The following is a 19,320-nucleotide window of genomic DNA, read 5'->3' as shown; positions in this document are numbered from 1 at the left end:
TGAGGCTTAGAGTGGTGACGTGATTTGCACACAGGGCAATTAGAACCTATGTCTCCTGACTTCCAGAATGACTCTAATAGAGAGAGCTGTGGGGGATTTGTGAGTCTTTGAGACTGAAGATTGATTGTTCTCTCATAGAATCACATAACATTAGAATAGGAAGAAATCTTAATGATCCTTGAGTCCCACTCTCTAGTTACATAGACAATTCAGAGAAGTGACTTGCCTATGGTCATAGACTTTGGGGATTCCAGTCAGTCAACTGGCATTATTAAGGACTCTATTGTATGTCAGATCTATGCTAAGCACAAAGAAAGCATAAGACAATTCCTGATTTCAAGGAGCTCACAGTCTAATGGGGGAATTTGTTCAGTCATTTTTCAGTCATGTCCACCTCTTCATGACCCCTTTGGGGTTTTCTTGGCAAAGATACTAGAACGCTTTATCATTTCCTTCGCTGTCTGATTTTACAAGTGAGGAAACTGAGGCAAACAGGGTTAAGTGACTTGCTCAAGATCATACAGCTAGGAAGTGTCTAAGGTTGGATTTGAACTCAAAAAGACGAATCTTCCTGACCCTAGTCCCAACACTCTGTCCACTGTACCACCTGGCTGCCCAGTGAGGGAGATACCACACAAAGCATCAAGCACTAGGTCAGAGTCCTTTCCACTGCCCTACACTGTCAGGGATGGGAGCAGTTTACCTTCCTCGGTCAGAGTATGACTTGCTGAAATGTCTTCATCCGCGTCTGTGACCATCACTGAATAGGTTCCCAGGTCCTCTTTGCTTGGGTCCTTCAGTATAATCTTGGAACTAGAAGGGAAGAAAATAGGAGACTCTGTCGTTTAGGTTCTTGGATGTCTAGAAGATCATTTCCCTGGATTCTCAAACACATCCCACTCCCCCTCACCTGGATCTAGAGGCATTTTAGGTGACCTCACAAAATCAGGAAGACAGTATGATAAAGGGGAAACTGTACTGACTTTGGAGCTGAGGGAGTTAGATTTAATCTTTGACTTTCCAACTTATCAGAGGATCCCTAGCAAATCCTTTCCTCTCTCTGGCATTCAGTTCCCCATCTACAAAACGAGGAGATTGGGATAGATAGCCTTAGAGATCCCTTCTAACTCATAATCCATGATTCCCTGAAATGGGATGGCAGGATGTAGGGCTAAAGATCAATTTTGGAGCCTTGGGCAAGAATAATATGCATTCTCAAATCAACTTTGGAATCCACAATGGAAATTAATACAAGAAGTAAAGTAGGACAAATTAATTGAGCAGGATAGACAATTAATAACAATAGCATTTATATAGCATTTTAAGGATTGCAAAGCTCTGTATAAATATTTCATTTCTATCTGGATGACAGCATTGGGATGTGGGTGCCATTATTCATATTATATTTTGTTCAGACATGTTTGACTCTTTGTGATCCCTTTTGGGGTTTTCTTGGTAAAGTTAATGGAATGTTTTACCAGCTAGTTATTTTCCAGCTTATTTTACAGATGAGGAAACTGAGGCAAACAGTATTAAGTGAGTTGCCCAGAGTCACCTGGCTAGTGTCTGAGACTAGATTTGAACTTTGGAAGATGAATCTTCCTAACTCCAAGTCCAGTGCTCTATCTCCTTTGCTATCTAGTTACTCCTCAAGAATCTTAGTTAATTCTAAATCATTTGAGCTTATGAATCTTGAGTTCAGAGCTCAAATTGACAGTGAAACAAAGACCTGTTACAATTTGCCAGTGGAAGGGGAGTAGAGTAACAGCAGCCCAGCTAGAACATATCAATTTTCATCTCTGAGCCTTAGCTATCTTATCAGTAAAATGGAGATTATAATAATCTCACTCACCAGCACTCCTCCATATTCTCTCCCTCCTCCCAACCCCCTGTAAGGATACAGTGAGATAATGGATGAAATGTGTTTTTGTAAACTAAAACATGCATATGATTGTGACAGAGTACTACTATGCTATAAGAAATGATGAGGAAAAACATGGACTGATGCAAAGTGAAGTGAGAAGAACTGAGAGATCATTGTGCATAGTAACAGCAATGTGGTAATGATGACCAACTGTGAAAATCCTGATTATTCTGACCAATACAATTATCCAAAACAATTTCAAAAGACTCATGATAAGAAGATGCTGTCTACTTCCAGAAAAAGAAAACTGATGAATGCTGAGCACAAACTGAAGTATAATTATCTCACTTTATTTTTCTTGCTTTTTTGGAAATAAGATGAATATGGAAATGTCTTGCATAATATAATTGATATGAGGAGGAAGGAAGGAAAGAAGAAAGGAAGGGAGGGAGGAGGGAAGAAGGGAAAGAAGAAAGGAGGGAGGGAGAAAGAAAAGAGTTTAAAAAAAAAACCAGATTATAAAGTGGCAGCTAGGTGGCACCATAGTGAACAGAATGCTGAAGTCAGATGTGAGATTAAATCGAGCCTCAGACATTTACTAGCTGTGAAAGCCTGGGCAAATCCCTTTGCCTGCTTCAGTTTCCTCAACTATAAAATGGAGATAATAATGGAACCCAGCTCACAGAGTTGTTGTGAAGATCAAATGAAATCATATTTGCAAAGCACTTGGCGCAATGCCCATCACAGAGAGATGCTTAATAAGTCCTTGTTCCCTGCCTTATCTTTCCCATAGAAAAGTGAGTAAGGCTATTGCTCTTTTTTTTTTTAGTCTCAGAGCAGTGCAGTCAATAGAGGTGGTTTGAAGACAGAGGGGCCTAAGTTTGAATTATGCCATTGATTGATACCTTTTGACTGTGAATCTGGGTAAGTGACTTGACCTGTTGGTGTCTTTGTCAAGTTTCTAAGAAAAGGTACTGATCTGTGGAGGAAAATTCATTAGGAATGTTCCACTGGAAATCACGCTCAGGATCAAAGAAGGAAATATATCAACAAGGGATTTCTGGAAGCCAGATCACCTACTTTTTGTTCATTATTATTAACAGGGAAGTTCAGAATAATGTTTGAGGTGAGGGTGTCAGACTTCATCGAAAGAGGAAGAAAGCAGCACTCTAGAAGGACAGGTGGGGCCTGAGGTCTCCTAAAGATCCCCATGAGTAGGCAGTCACACACTGGGTGGGGCAACATGTGACTCTGATGCTCTGTTCCCACAAAGGTGACTCAGACGTGTTTTCCTTGCAGTTAGGGATATTTCACCCTTAGGTGAAAGGTTAGGGCCTTGCAGTTAGGGATATTTCACCTTTAGGTGAAAGGTTAAGGCCTTGCAGTTAGGGATATTAGCCTCAGGATGATTCTTTAATTCTATGTCCACTTGGGATCTCTGATTTACAGCTCTTCTGCCCTCTGTGATTGTTCTAGCATGGAAGATTGTGCCATATTTTCCTATATTTAATACACTGGGATGAACACGCCTGGAGAATAGGAACCTTGTCATCCCCACCTTCCCAGAGTTTATGAGGATCTACATACAATGGAAACTCAATAAATGACATAAATATCAAGATTGGATTTTTCCATTTCTCTTCTTGTTCTCTGCACCGACCTATTCACTGCTGCTTGAAACCCAGAACTAGACAGACAAAATAAAAAGACTTCTTTGAGTAGGAGCAAATAATAAAATATTAGGATAGTCAGAGATAGGAAGTCTTTAAAACAGAAACTAGGAAGGCTGGAAAAGAACTTAGAATATAAGTGTTGGAAGAGATCTTAGATTTAGATCTGGTAGTGTCCTTAGAGTTCATTTCATTTAGTTCCAACTTCCACCCTCAATTTTTCAAATGAGGAAACTGAAACCCAGAAAAAGTTTGTGCCTCAGGACACATGTATAAGAAGTGTTTGAGGAAGGACTGGAATTTGTATCCTCTCATTTGACATCAGCTCTCTCTACCCTTAGGACCACCCTGTTCTAATACAATGGTTTGGACTGTAAGGGACCTTAGAGCATAAAATGTTGTAGCATAGAAGGTGAATTACTAGAAGAGATCTTAGGATAATACAAGAGCAGGGCTAGAAGGTGTTAGAGAAGTTAAGGGTCAGCTTGGGCTTGGGTGATGGGGAAGTGGCAGGTTTCAGTTTTAGGAAGCAGTCTGATGATGCTCCTGATGGCCTAAAAGGAGCAGGAAGGGTAACTCTTCCATTTCCTCCCTAACCTTTGTTTGCTAGGAGATGTTTCTACATTCTAAGGGCAGATGACTGGTCAGGTGGGAAATGGAATAGATTCAAAAAGAAAGAAGGCAAAGATCAATAATAGGAGAAATTATAGCTCCTGCCTATCCTGGGAGACCAAGGATGAACAGTGCTTATATAAGCAAGTTTTATCCCCAAGACAAGAAGGAGGCAGTATTGTGTTAATATGAGTTGATGGTTATATAGTGATAAGAAAGAACAGTTCAGGCAGGAGATCTGGATTGCTGGATCAGCTGGGAAGACGTAGGGGAGGAGCTAATCTAGTCTCATGAGCATCAGGGTGAGGAAGGAGAGGGTAACATGGCTTAATAAATGTAAGGGCCACTGTCCAATTTGTAGGATTTGAACTATGCAGTATAGCTTTTATGCAGAACTGCATAGTCTAAGTAAAGGGTTTAGATAAACCTAGATTTTTTTTCTAAGTTACTTTGTGTCTTTGGAAGGGAAGGTCTAGAAACAATAGAAATCACTCAAGAACATAGAATGCTAGAGCTGAAAGGGATCTTAGGACAGAGGCTTTTAGAGCTAAAAGGCACCTGAAAACATAGATTGTCAGGTCTGAGAAGTCCTTTAGAATGCTGAATATCAGTGCCAGAAGGGATTAGAATATAGGATGTTATAACATCTAAGGTTCTTGGTACAGAGAATAGCAAAGCTCTTAGAACCCAGGATGTCAGAGCTGGGAGGGCCCTTAGAACCTGGGATGTCAGAGCTGGGAGGGCCCTTAGAACCCAGGAGGTCAGAACTGGGATGGCCCTTAGAAACCAGGAGGTCAGAACTGGGAGGGCCCTTAGAACCCAGGAAGTCAGAGCTGGAAGGGTCCTTAGAATATAGAATGTCAGAGCTGGGAGGGCCCTTAGAACCCAGGAGGTCAGAGTTGGGAGGAGTATTAGAATAAAAGCTGGAAGCTCTATTATTAGATCATATAATACAATTTTCTTATTTTATAGGGATAAGAAATGAGACTCAGATGCAAGACACTTGCCCAAGGTCACCCAGCTGAGCTGTGGCAGAGCTGGTACTAAACCCTGGTTCTCTAGATGCCATGGTGGTGCCCTTTACCCCACAGGGTAGTGAAAAACAGCTGATGGGTGAGTTATTCCCCCATATACCTGCAGACGTCATCTTTCACTGTGACTCTCTGTGGGTCTGGAGGACCCTCATAATCCTTTGCCCATTTAAACTCGGAGGAATCTGGAGCTTCTGGAGCCTCAAAAGCCATGAAAACAGAGCCTTCTTTATCCACGCCAATCTTGATTTCCCTGGCATCTGAGGAAAGACACAACAGTTCAGTAATACCTGGAGCCTGAGCGTTGTCCTAGGTCCCCACACCAACTAGCATTCATTCTCTCAGGGACTGCTTGTGTACAACAGCTGGGACCTCGCACCAGAAGGATTAAGGGAAAAAAGACTAAGACCTCCTTCTTTCTCAAAGTCAAAAGAACTTCCTTAAAGTCACTGGTAAAATCAGTAATAGCACTCAGCCAATTTCCAGTCTAATGCTTTCTGTATTCAGCTTTGCTGAGGGAAAGAGAGGCAGAGAGAGCATGAGAGAGGGAAGGAGACTCGGTACTCCTTTGTACCGTATGGAAGAGTTGGAAGAAGACACAAAACACATATTGTCAGAGGAAGTTTAGAACCCAGGATATCACACTTGGACAGGGTCTTAGAGTACTGGATGTCTGAGATGTAAGGGACTTTAGAACACACATGGTCAGAAATAGCTTCTTATTTATAACAGGTAATGTCAGGCTAGAAAAGATCCTAGAATGTTAGAGCTGGAAGGCGTTTTATAACATCAGAAAAACCTCAGAACCTAGAATTCCCCATGTACATCGGGCTTTACAATATAGAGGGTCAGATCTGAGGGTAAAAGGGGTAAACTTTAGAACATGGAATGTCAGAGTTAGAAGGAACCTTAAAACATAAAACATCAGGTCTGGAAAGGGTCATAGAACATAGAACCTGTTAGGGCAACGATAGAGGAACTTTAGAGTGTTGGGGCTGGAAGACATCTTAGAATATGGAATAGGGTAATAAACTCATAGATTTGGATCTGCAAAGGACCTTAGAGGACAGCTAATCCAACTCCTTTTCTTACAGATGGGGAAATTGAGGCAAAGAGAGGGAGCCAGAGGATGGGGGAAAATGGGAAGCCAGACTGGCCAAACATGGCCTGCAGAAAATTCCAAAAGCAAACATGGAGAGGAAAATAGGAGTTTTAGAAGGAGAAGATAGGGGTAAGGGGAAAATTAGGAAAGTGTCAGAGTGGGGTTTGGAAAAAGAAAGGGAACAGAGAAGGAAGAAGTATATAGAGTGGAGCAAGAGAGAGGGGGGCCCTTGACAATGGCCTCAGTGTGCCTCAGATAATAACTTTTCTAGTCTTGATCACTCCTCCCTTAATATACTATCTTCTAAGATCCCTTACCTGGTTTATCTTCCATCAATACAGGATCAGAGGGCAAAGATGGTTGTCCTGTCCCAGCTGAATTCACAGCCTGTACCTGAAACTTGTAACTTTTTCCTGTTTCCAAATCTGAAATCTAGGGAGACCAAGAAAGCTCCATCACCAAGAGCAGAGAATCAATACTCCATTCCCAGGAAAATGGCTATCATGTTAATAAAGTGAGTGGAACTAAATGTCCCATGGGCCAAGCAGCTGCAATTGTTCCATCGTATTATGGCCAAGGGACCTATAGCCAAGGGAAATAGAATGAAACACCGAATCCCATTTCCTTGCTCTCCACAATGGCTATTAGCTGTCTCAAATTTGGGTACAGAAGATTAACAATTTAGTTAAAGACTTATGTAGATGGACAGGACTGAAAGGTACATCAGAATACAAAATGCCAGAACTGGAAGGGACATTAGAATATAGAATGTTGGAACTGGAAAGGACCTTAGAACACAGAATGTCAAATCAGGAAGGGACATCAGAATATCTATAGCATGTTAGATATGGAGGGACTTTAGAATATTGATGCTGAGAATGATCTGAGAACACATAATGTCAGAACTAAAAAAGGACATTAGAACAAAAGATGTTAGAGCTAGAAAAGACCTCGAACATAGAAAGGGAAGGGGTTTTAGACAAAACCACCAATGCTGGGCAGGAATTAGAACACAGAATTATAAAAAATAGGAGAAGTCTTAGGATAGAGAATGTTAGAAGCTGGAAGTTCCTTACAACAGAGGATGTCAGAGCCAGGAGGGGCCTTACAACATAGGATGTCAGAAGAGAAAGAAAACAGAAGAAAAAATCAGCATCTCTTAGGACTTTACAATCATAATCCAGCCTTCTCCCTCATTTTGCAGATGGAAAAATCTGACGTCTAGAAATATGAAATTATTCAAGGACATACAGTCTATTAATTGAAGAGTTAGGATTATGCTTGGGTTCTCAGTGTCTGGTCCTTGACACTGCCCCATGGTCTTAATGTATAGAATAAAACCCAGCTACTTGACTCTTGAGTCTGGCACTTATTAGTTATCTTTGCTGATTGAAGGCTTTCCAGCATAAAGAATCCAGTGAATGAAGGGATAATCATTAAGAAACTTTTTTTGGTTTCTTTGGCTATGAAATCCTTCCTATGATTCCTGGATGGCCGAAACAGATGGCAGGAAAGAGCTTTATCTAAATCCCAATTCTTTCTTACTGATGTTTATTTTAAAATGACTTGGTCTGTTCTGAGTTCATAACAGTTGATCTCTGGGAATGAGATCCAAAACAGACTTGGGGTAGACTGGTCCTGCAAGTTGGCCACAAAAATGGATCAGAGACAATTATTTCCTGTTAGGTTGCTTTTGATTACAGGGATTCTCATTAGCAATAGATTCCCTCTCCCCTGCCCCCAAGTTAGGGGCTGCTATTCCCCTTGGAGAGTCACTGCTTTCTCAACCTGAGAGTCAAGAATTTTGAGTTCTATTCTGCACCTTAACCCTGCATATTAATCCTGACTCTGGGCTTCCATTTCTTCCAGTGTAGAGTAAGGGTGGGAAGTAAAGAAGTAGGAGATTTATCAGGGGAACAACTCAGTCCATTTGATGAGAATCTTTATGAGACAGGAGCACATACTGTGGAGCCAGATTGCACTCTGACCAAAGTTGCCCAACATGTAATCTTGTCAAATGGACCAAGGTTATTCCTTTGGTCAGGAGGATGATCATTTTCCCATTTCACCAATGAGTTATTACATGCTGGGGAAAATATGGAATGATGAATGCTCTGAGCAAGGGATAAGTACTTACTCTTAGGTGGGTGCCTGAAACGGGATCAGGAACAACTGGCTTCCATTTCTCAGAGCCTTCTTCTTGGACACTCACACGGTAGCCAGTGACGGGCCCTGCTCCTTTGTACAAGGGGGGCTCCCAGTGTAACATTAGGGAACTAGCTCTCACCTCCGAAGCCCTCACATCATATGGGGGTCCTGAAGGAGAGGAGAGGGACACAGAAGAAGGGAGGTTTGTCAGTCAGTCAGAGTGCCTGCCTGGTACTGGATAACTCACTAGAGATTATGATGGTGGTGGTAGTAGTAGTAGTAGTAGTACTAATAATAGTATAGGGTAATAGTAGTGGTATACTGGTAGTAGACTATTATTACTAGTAGTAGGCAAATTACTACCAGTAATAAATTACTAGTAGTATAGCAGGAATATTGGTAGTAGCAGCAGTATATATAAAACATTCACAAACTATTTCATTTAATTCTTACAACATTCCTGTGAGGTAGGTGCTATTATTATTTCCAAAACTGAGGCAGACAGAAATTAAGTGATTTACCCAAAATCACAGAGTTAGGATTTTCTGATGCTGGATTTTCCTGATAATCCCAGGCAAGTTATCCACTGCTAGAGAGGCACATTAACTGATTGCCAAATCTCCCCTTCTATATGTCCCTCTTCTCTCCTGCAGGACCTCTGTATGATGTGAGGGCTTCTAAGGTGAAAGTAGTTCCCTCAGAAGACAAACACTCTGTCCTTCCTACTTTGTGTTTGAGGGCAGCCGCAGGTAGCAGAGAACCTGCTGCCCTTTTTAGGGTTCTTGGCCACAGCAGCTGCCCAGCTATGCTCCTTCCCTTTTGAGCTAACATTGAGTAAGAGGCAAGGGGCAACAGTAGCAGCAAACATCTCAGGGACAAGCTGATGTGTCCCAGTGATTCTGGTTGGTTGGACAATGACATGGAGGAGCCATGTAGCTTTGTTTGGGGAAAGACAGCCTGCATAGGCTAAGCTTGACAGCTTCAGTTAAACCCTGAATGTGGTCCATTGAGGGAACAAAGATGTGCTTCGATAGTTATAAGGATTCTTTTACAATGTGTGTTTCGGAGGCTGTCCTAGTTTAGGGTCATCCTGCTGTTTGGGTGGGACTCTGGGGAGAGAGAGAACTAGAACATAGACTGAGTCTATAACTAGAATTCAATCTGTGATCTGCTAAGGGCTCAGTCTAGAGCCTGGTTTGAGCCTCATCAATTATGCTGAGGAGTTGATTGTTAGTGTGAGTATTTATGGCTCAAAAATCTACAAATTCTACAAGTTTGGGCTTATTTTTAATTTTTTTAAATAAAAAAATTTTTATAATTTACTAAAAATAAAAATTATTTATAAAAATTATTTTTATTATTTTTGGATTAAAAATATACAAACTATAAGTTATGACTTGTTTTTTTATAAATAAAATTTTATAAATATAAAATTTTTTATAAAAATTCATTTTTTATTATTTTGATTGTTTAGATGAAAGAAAGTGATGGAGAAAATGTTAATCCAAATTAAACTCAGAAATGTGTCCTGCCTACTCTTTCCCCTCAAAGAGCCTGCTGTTAAACGTTTACCAGCACTTTCCTAGCTAAGGTCTGATGAAGGCTTGGCCTTAGTTTTTAGTTGAGGTTTGGAAAGGGGCTGGGGTCAGGTTTCAATTTTTCACCCAGGCTAGGACTCTATGATCTGGGTTAAATCTCTGACTGAGGCTGAATTCAGATTTCAGTTGTAGTCTTCATTTGGCACCTGGGCTAGGCTTCAGTTTGGGGTCTAGTTTGGGGCTCGTGAGGTCTCAAACAATGGGCAAGACCCAAGTTGTGACTGGGCTAATGGGTCAACCCATTAATTAGGAATAATTTTATTTTATTTCTTTATTTTCTCACTGTGAAACTCAATGCTTCATCTATGAACCTACAACTTGACTTTCAGTAGAACGTAACCTCCTTGAAGGCAGAAATGATTTTTCTTTGTATAACTAACCATTAGTTATATGAAGAATGTTTGTTAAACTAGAGTTGAGTTAATGGATTCAGAACTATGGACAGTAGTATGATTAAAGGAGACAGGGAAGAGAGAATGGCGATGGGACCTGCTGGTCTGCTTTTCCTGTGGCCCAGAGAGATGCGGCAGAGGCAGAGCCTTACCTGGCTGGGCCATAGTCCATTCCTTACACTCAAACAGGTCGCTGGGCTCGGAGAGCTCACCCACGCCGGCCCAGTTGCACGCTCGAGCACGAAACTCATAGAAATGTCCCTCCTGGAGGTCAGTGATCTTCAGGGAAGAAAAAACATGGAATATACAAGTGAGAAGGCAAGAAAGGACTGAGACACTGAAGAGGAGTGGGAGAATAAGGGATAGGTGGGGAAGAAAGGAAAGGAAGACTTATGGGAGAGTTCAAACTAGACTCTCAAAGTGAGAATATCTTCAAGGCTCAGCTCAAGGGTCAGAAGTAAAGCCTTTCCTGATTTTCCAGGGAGTTGCTTTGTATATATTTCGTATTGACTTATTTACATTTTTTTTCTACTCCATAACATGTAAGCTTCTTGAGGGCAGGGCCACTGACTCCCAATACATCAGAGGTTAGGTTTTAACCCAGGTCTTAGCTTTCTGACTTTATATTCCCTCTCACTTGACACGTAGTAGGCCTTTGATAAATACTTTTTGAATTGAATCAAAATGTTTAATTTGGGGATAGTTTCCTTTGTTTCAGTCAAAGTGACTGAGATAAATTTATGGCTATCAACTCAGACAACATACCTTTGAGCTCAATCTGAAATACTTGGTTTCTCTGTTGCATTAGAGCAGGACTAATTAAACTTTTTCCATCGCAACCCTTTTTGTCTGAAAAATTTTTACACTATCCCAGCATATATGTATATAAAATTAGGTATACTAATGCAAACATTTACTGATAATAAATCATAATTCCATGACCCTCATATTTCCTTACATGATCCCATATAGGGTCATGACCTATAGTTTAAGAAACTTTGTTTTAGGGGATCCCATCATATAAACTAGCATAGACAATTGAGAGTTGACTGACCCTATTAAATAAGCTCCAGTCATTCTCAGGATGAATTCCTGAATGAGACATTAAATTCTCTGTTTGGCTATTTAAGTGCTTTATAATCTGACCCTTTCCTGACTGTCCTGACCCCTCCTACTTGTCCTGGTCCCTCTACCTTCCTTGGCCACTCCTATCTGTTCTGAGCATTCTACCTTCTACTTGCCCTGTCCCCCTTCTACCTTCCCTGGCTTCTCCTACTTGTCCTGGCCCCCTCCTACCTGTCCTACCTGCCCTGGCTCTTCTTCTTGCCTTGGTCCCCTCCTACTTCTCCTGGCCCCTGCTATCTGCGCTGGTTTCCCCATACCTACTCTGGCCCCTCCTACCTCTCCTAGTCCCTCTCACCTTCCCTAACCACTCTTACATGTCCTGGTCCCCCTTTCCTGCCCTAGCCCCTCCCACCCTCCCTGGCCATTCCTACCTATGCTGTCTTGCCCTGGCCCCTCCTACTTGCCTTAGTCCCCTCCTACCTTCTTTGACCCCTTCTATCTACCAGCCCCACTTCTACTTGCCCTGCTCCCCTCCCACCTATTCTGCCCCAGCTCCTACCTGTACTGGCTCTCCCACCTGCCCTGGCTTCTTACACCTTGCGGTACCCTCCTCCAAGGACTGGGATCTGTGGCCTCCTTACTGTTTCTCCATCTGCTGATTTCAGTAATTTTCCTTTTTCTCTTCCATGCCCAGAATTCTCTTTTCCCTCCGCTCTGCCTCCCGTTTCCTTCAGCTAAAGTCGCACCTTTCACAGGAGGCTGGCCCTAAATCGCAGCGCCCTTCCTCCGAGGTTACTCCTAAATTAACCTGTACCATGTTGTTCTACATGGCTGTTGGTCTCCCCTTAGATCAGGAGAACATTGAGGGTAGGGATTGTTAGTTTTCTGGGCATCCCCAGCACTTAGCGCGGGTCCCGGCGCATAGTAGGTGCTTAGTGTGTGCTAGTTGGCCACCTGGCTGCTTTTCAGGTACCTTATAGACTCGTGTAGGCACTGGCTGCTGGTTGACTGGATGCCATTTGGGCTCTGACTCCTCATGCTGGTCCAGGTAGTAGCCCAGGATCTTGCCTCCGCCTCGGCGCTTTGGGGGCTTCCACCCAATGACCATCTCGTTCTTCCCGCAGGACAGGAGGGCAAATCCATGGGGAGCAGAGGGTGTAGCTGGGGTTGAGGGGACAAGAGTGAGAGAGGAAAGACAGATTAAAGGCCAGCTCTTATCTCTAGCCAGCAGCATGTGGGGCTGAGAGAAATCTTGTAGAATGTCAAAAAATGATTTTATCTTCATTTCAGCATCATTTTACAGATAAAGAAACTATCTCACAGTGGAGCAAGCCAAGTGCAGTGTCATGGAAAATACACTCAATTTGAAGTTGGAGGCTGTGTGGTTGAATTCTACTTGCCCTTTTACTCATTGATGTGTGATCTTGGTCAAATTATTTCAATTATTTTCTGTTCCATATTGCTGGGATTAGGGAAGTGGCTCCCCCACACTCTAGAAAATCTGCATCAAAAATTTTGGTCTTCTCTTTTTACCAGAGAAGAAGTCTAAATTTTTTCTTTTTCTTTTATGGGCTATTTATAGTACCTTATTGTAAAATTTGGGTGGATATTATACAATATGATACATATATTTTATGTATTTGAGTTTCTAAACTTTTTCTGTGTCATCTGCAGGCCTTCACATGTCATTTGTGGCTTTCACAAAACTTCCCCCCCCCCCACCAAATCCCATTAATTTCTTCTGTGGATCTGCAATCGATCAAAACCTTGATGGGGAAAGTTGGGGTGAGGAAGGGATGACGACTTCCAGGACCTCATTTACCTCATGGAACACAAGATGTTTGATTAAATGATCTCAAAGGTGCCAAAATCTGAATCTTAGAAATCCATGAAATCATTGGCTCAAATCATATTGCTGTTCATTCTCAAAAACATCAGGGAGAGGATGTCATGATATGCAAGGAATTGGATTTAAGGGAGGGAGAGCTGTGCAAAGTCACCAGCCTCACCTTCTCCTCCAGAGCCATCTGGAGTCAGTGGCAAGTTACAGATCAAGCCGTATAAGTAATAAAAGACAGAGCCTGGATTAAATCCAGGTCTCTTACCTCCCAGTCTGAAGCTCTTACCTCTAAACTACAGGATCCTTGATACAGAGATAGGAATATTAGAAACCTCACAATAGAAGGCCATGGGAAGAGTATGACTTGTCTAAAGTAACACGGATAAGCTGTTTCCTCAGCCAGCAGGATCTTGTGAGGAGCAGTGGACCTTATGTGTAATCTCTGAAGGGCAATTGGACAAATCATTCCCAAAGCCAGCCAAAAGATCAGATCACGGGACTCCATATCCAGAGATTCTGTTTCTTATCCTATGAGAAAGGGTCCTGCACAGGGATTATTCCCTGCCATTTGCCAGAGGGGAAGGCTAGATGCCCGTCCATCTCTCTATGTTCTATTCTCTCACAGAATTACCCCTACAACTCTGGAATGAATCTTCTCTCTCCTGCCCCTTGGCTCTGATTCCTGGGGATGGGGGGAGGTGGTCAAGCTGCCTTCATCCTTTCTGACATACCGATGGCCTGTTTGACGGTGATAGGGGCGGACTCTGCAGAACTCTCTCCCACTCCAGCTTCACTGACCGCCCGCACGCAGAAAACATATTCCTTTCCTGTTTTTAGTCCAGGGACCGAAAACCTGTGAGAGGAACACATGACCATCAGGAGGTCTTAATCCAGGTACAGAGTCTCAAAGTGATGTCGATGGGTCCAATGTGGCCTAATAAATATATTTGAAAGCTACAATCTGGGCAGGTTCTCGCCAATCCCAGGAGAATGTGATTGGCAAAGCCCATTTCCTCAGAATGAATATATTTTCAGAGATTTCACAGATCTACAAATCATGGATCTCTTTGTTCTGGGCATCATGAAAATGGTAAATAACTCAAATATGAATGGTAGGGGTAAGCAAGCCATAGCCCACCTTCAATATGAAGACCATCATTTGGGGATGACCAGAGAATAAGGGGCATTGCATTAGGGAAATCTCTGCCTCCACAAGATTGTAGACTTAAACTAAGGAAGGCATTCAGGCCATTTTACAGATGAGGAAACTGAGTCCCAGAGAGGCTACATGATTTACCTTGGGTGTGGAAAAGATGGGATTTCAACCCAGTAACTCTGATTCCAAATTCAGCTTTCTTTTTAGTATGATACACTCATGATCTTAAAGGTCTTTCTGATATATTGTGTTCTGAGGCGCCTCCCAGCTCTGATGTTCTGTGTTCTAAAGTCCTTCTCAGCTTTGACATCTCTGGTCTAAGGGCCCTCCCAGCTCTGACCTCCTGGGTTCTAAGGCCCTCCTAGCTCTGATATTCTCTGTTATAAGGCTCCTCCTCTCTGAAATCTAGGTCTAGGGCCCTTTCCAATGCTAAAGTCTATGGAGTAAAAATACAAATCTAGTTCATATGATCCTGAAATAGTGGATGGTTTTAGAGCAGAAAAAAACTTTCAGACTATCTAGTCCAACCCTTCTCACACAAGTTGAAAGCCTCAGGTAGTACTTCACAATCCTTAAGATAATAAGAGAACAAAAGGAAGCCCACCAATGCCTTTTGTAGATGCTTATTTGGAAGGTTTATGGGAAACTTGAACAAAAATTAAAGAATGAAAAGGGATGGAAACTTTTGATTCTACTGGACCTAGACTCCCTACAAGATCAAAGATGTGCATCTAAATGTATAAAAATATTTTTTTTAAAGCAGTTTTTTCCTATGGTAGAAAAGAGATGGAAACTAAGAAGATACACTTCTATCAGGAGAATGGCCGAACAAATTTTGGTATGTGTTAGAAGAGAATATGTGTTATGAGAAATGATGAAATGGACAATTTAAGAAAAACCTGGGAAATGTAGTATGAACTGATGCAGTATGAAATGAGCAGGACCAGGAGAACAATTTATACAATAACAACATCATTGTAAAAAGAAATAATTTTGAAAGATTTAAGAACTCTAGTCCAAAGGACCAATGATGAGATCTGCTCCCCTTATCTCTTGACAGAAAGGGGATAGACTCTGAATATAGAATCCTATTCTATCTTATCCTGTTTGTGAGTCTGTGTGCCTTCTTAAGATTCCAGCACACTGGAATTATTAGTCTCAGGAAGCTTGTCCCATTTGTGTCTTCTTGGAAAAATGGAAATTCATGGCAGAAAGCTCCATTGGGAGCATTTAACTTTGTTTGCCTCATTTTTCTCATCTGTAAAAAGAGCTGGAGAAAGAAATGGCAACCCACTTCAGTAACTTTGTCAAGAAAACCCAAATGCGCTCATGAAGAATCAGACATGGGTGAAATCACTAGAGAACAATTCAATTGAAAATAGATTTGTTAATATGTCACTGTCAGCTTCAGTGAGGTTGTCAATGATCTACTTAAGGGCAATGTCCTTGTTTCTATGCTGTTTAATATTTTATTAATGTTTTGGATGATATAAATGGTATGTTTATTAAATTTTTTTCCAAAACAAATTTAGAAGAGTCAGTTAAAACATTTTATTATAGATTCAAGACCTAAAAAAAACCTCAAGATGCTATAATGATAGGTTGGAACCAATAATATGAAGCTTATTATAGAGGAATGTCAGGTTCTAAACTTGAGTATAAAAAATTTGACTTTACAGATACAAGATGGGAGGAGAATTTGAAAAAAATCTGGGGGCTTAATTAACACAACATTCAATATGGTCACAGTGAAATTCTATCTTAAGTTTCATTGAGAGTCTTATTATCTAGAATAAGACCATTTTACCCTACTGTGGCCAACTCACCTTTGGAATATTGTGTTCACTTTTTAGACACAACATTTTAAGACGAGTTGGATCATGTTTGAGCATGTGAAAAAAGGAGGGTGAGGGGGTTGGTGGGAGAACTGAAAATAATGTCAAATGGATTGGGGTTATTTAGTCTGGGACACAAACAAAAAATGGAATGGGGTCTAATGAGTGTCTGAATGTTTACAAGGAGTTTCAATATGAGAAGAAAGGCATAGGCAAACAGGGGCTGGACTAGAGCTTTGAGGTCTTTTCCATCTATGAGATTCTGTTATTCTACAATCCAATGAGACAATAGGGAAGACTGGAAAAAAAAAATCAGTTAATTTCTGACTGTGTGCCATAGATCATCCCCACTAAGAACTTTTGGTGTTTTTCAGTATCTCAAACCTCAGGCAGTTCACAGCAAAACTTGGAATAATGACTTCCTCAGGGAATTGGATGTATAGGCCTGCCTGTGTGTGAACACACAAACACACGCACAGACCAGTGGAACACAGACAGAGAAACCCTCCTAAAACATCAGATCAGAGCTTCATGGCATTGCTATGAAGGTGTCTCATCAGATCATTGTTCCTCATTCCATCCACTAAGCTTCATAATAATACAATGGGCCATTCTAACAAGCACCAGCCAAAATCCTTCTTATGGGTTCAAATCCCATCTCTGTTTTCTGCATCACTGTGACCCTATCATAAGCCCTAATGGATCTCAGTTTTTTTTAATTAGCATAAAATGAGGTTGGAATATATAAGGTCTCATCCAAGATCCAAGTCAATAATCTAAGTCAGGATGTGTCTCTGGTCTTCATCCCCAAATCCAGCTCTGGATTCAGTCTAACTATAGGTATCTTCAGAGTGGGAGAGAAGCTCCTGCCCCAGTTGCTGCTCCTCCAGTCCAGATGCCCTGGCTTCCATCATGTGGAAGATTTGGGGAAGGAAGGAGATAGGGAGGACTTACTTGTTACCCTTGATGGGTTTGTTGTTAACTGTTTGCCATTCGGAAGAGCCTGCTTCCCGAGAATATATATAATAGCCCAGGAGCTCGGAGTCACCCATCACATGGTCCCAACTCAGGGAGACGGAAGTTTTTGTGTCTCTGAAAACTTGGACTTGAGCAGGAGGGGGAAGAGTAGCTGAAAGAACAAAACAAAGCAAAACCACAAGATGGGTCAGGGGTAGGAGGGGAGAAGAGGGCTGGGTCCTAGGGGGCAGAGGCAATGGAGGTGGAAAGCTGGCTTGTGGTCGTCATTGCTGCCCTCCTTCCCTCTGCCCACCAGGAATACCCACCTGGCTGACTCCCAAGGCTGATTGGTTCGCTGGGCTCCGAAGGCTCGCTCAGGCCATAGCGGTTTGCTGCTCTCACTCTGAATCGATAGGCCTTCCCTTTTTCCAGATCCAGGAGCGCGAATCTTGGAGACTTCACAGGGGTCTCTGAGCTCACTGCCTCCCAAGCTTCACTGCCTAGGACTGACTACAAGGCAAGCGGACAGTCAGTCCCTGCCTTCCTCTCCAAGGTGATAGAACAGTGCACAGTAGTATGACAACTACAGGAAAATGGTGGACAGTCCAAAAACATCTTTACTGAGCTTTGGAGGTTAACTCCACAGTCAGACAAGAGTCCCAGATGTGCTTGGAAACATGGGCTCTGAAACTGGGGCTATGTGATTGTCAGCAAGTCACTCAACTTCTCCAGGACTCAGTTTTTCCTTTCTAAAATGAAGATTATACTATTTGCACTGTCTCCTTCACAAGGTGGCAATAAGGAAAAATGCTTTTCAACTTCTAAGTTCTATAGAGACACAGCACCATTATTTCTCAGTCATTCCATCCCAGAGTGGAATTTTATCTTAGACTGATTCTTAAAAGCCTAGAATATAGAAGACTTCTGTTTTCTAAAGGCCTTCTCAAATGATGACTCTAACTATCCTTTCAGATTGTGTGGCCCAATTCCCCCATCCATGAAGCGGGGAATGTCCCAGTCTCCTCACCTTCTCCAACAGATAGGTCAGATCTTCTTTGCCTCGGGGACATGGCTCATCCCAGGACAATAGGACATAAGCTTGCCTAGTCTCACTGGCTCTGACGTTAGTGGGAGGCAAGGGGATGATTACCGAATCTACAAGGAATCCAGTGAAAGCACGATCAATTCATGGTTATCTTTAAGAGGGGCTCCTCCTCTCATCATCCCAAACATATCATTTGAGCATAGCCTATCCTTTCAATTTTGAATTTTAATTGTTCAGACATCAGGGAGGAGGTCATTCAATGTATTACATAGTTTGTGGGACAGGACATTTTCATATTTTCAAGTGAGATAATGGTTTTTTTTTTCAGATCTGTATAGTTTATGTTCTAATGATCTTTTCAGCTCTGATATCCTATGTTCTAAGGTTCTACCTAGTCTACATTTCTGTTTTAGATATCCTTCTTGACAGTTTGAGGTCCCTTTGAACAAATGCGAGTCTAACCAGCTCTGTACAAACCATTGCCACCACACTGATATTATGATGGTGGCATCATAATGGTTTGAGGTCCCTTTCACATCTAACATTCTATGCTCTAAGATTCCCTTCAGTTCTAATATTCTGTATTCTGAGGGCCCTCCCAACTCTAACATCCTGGGTTCTAAGGGCCCTCTCAGCTCTGACCTCCTGGGTTCTAAGGGCCCTCCCAACTCTAACATCCCGGGTTCTAAGGGCCCTCTCAGCTCTGACATCCTGGGTTCTAAGGGCCCTCCCAGCTCTGAATTTTGTATTCTAATGACCCTCCCAACTCTGATAACCTGTCTTCTAAAATCCTATCTAGCCCAATATTCTATCTTTAAAATATAACTTTTTAATTCCAAATTTAACTTTCTATGTTTCATGGTCCCTTTTACCATTAACATTCCTCTGAGGTTCTATCTCTATATTTCCTTCCAATTTTGATGTTCTTTGTTCTGAAATCCCCTCCAGTTGAACATTCTAGATTCTCAGGCCCCTTTCATCAGTAAAATTCTATCTCCCTCAAGA

The 19,320-nt window shown here is 41.9% G+C and overlaps 1 protein-coding gene across 1 annotated transcript in view; it reads right to left on the bottom strand.

Annotated features, from left to right (window-relative positions):
- Positions 1-19,320, bottom strand: part of MYOM3 (myomesin 3) — a 74,041-nt gene that overhangs the window by 27,930 nt on the left and 26,791 nt on the right. The window contains exons 13-22 of the mRNA XM_031962595.1: positions 18,298-18,425; positions 17,597-17,780; positions 17,268-17,442; positions 14,054-14,175; positions 12,456-12,643; positions 10,570-10,696; positions 8,417-8,595; positions 6,597-6,711; positions 5,281-5,437; positions 704-813 (exon numbers count right to left, since the gene is read on the bottom strand). Of these exons, the coding sequence (XP_031818455.1) occupies positions 704-813; positions 5,281-5,437; positions 6,597-6,711; positions 8,417-8,595; positions 10,570-10,696; positions 12,456-12,643; positions 14,054-14,175; positions 17,268-17,442; positions 17,597-17,780; positions 18,298-18,425 (1,485 nt within the window). The remainder of the gene's footprint in view (positions 1-703; positions 814-5,280; positions 5,438-6,596; positions 6,712-8,416; positions 8,596-10,569; positions 10,697-12,455; positions 12,644-14,053; positions 14,176-17,267; positions 17,443-17,596; positions 17,781-18,297; positions 18,426-19,320) is intronic.

The sequence above is a fragment of the Sarcophilus harrisii genome, chromosome 3 (assembly GCF_902635505.1).
Source record: "Sarcophilus harrisii chromosome 3, mSarHar1.11, whole genome shotgun sequence".
NCBI lineage: Eukaryota > Metazoa > Chordata > Mammalia > Dasyuromorphia > Dasyuridae > Sarcophilus > Sarcophilus harrisii.
The sequence above is the reverse complement of the archived record's forward strand: the minus strand, read 5'-3'. Positions and strand labels throughout refer to the sequence as shown.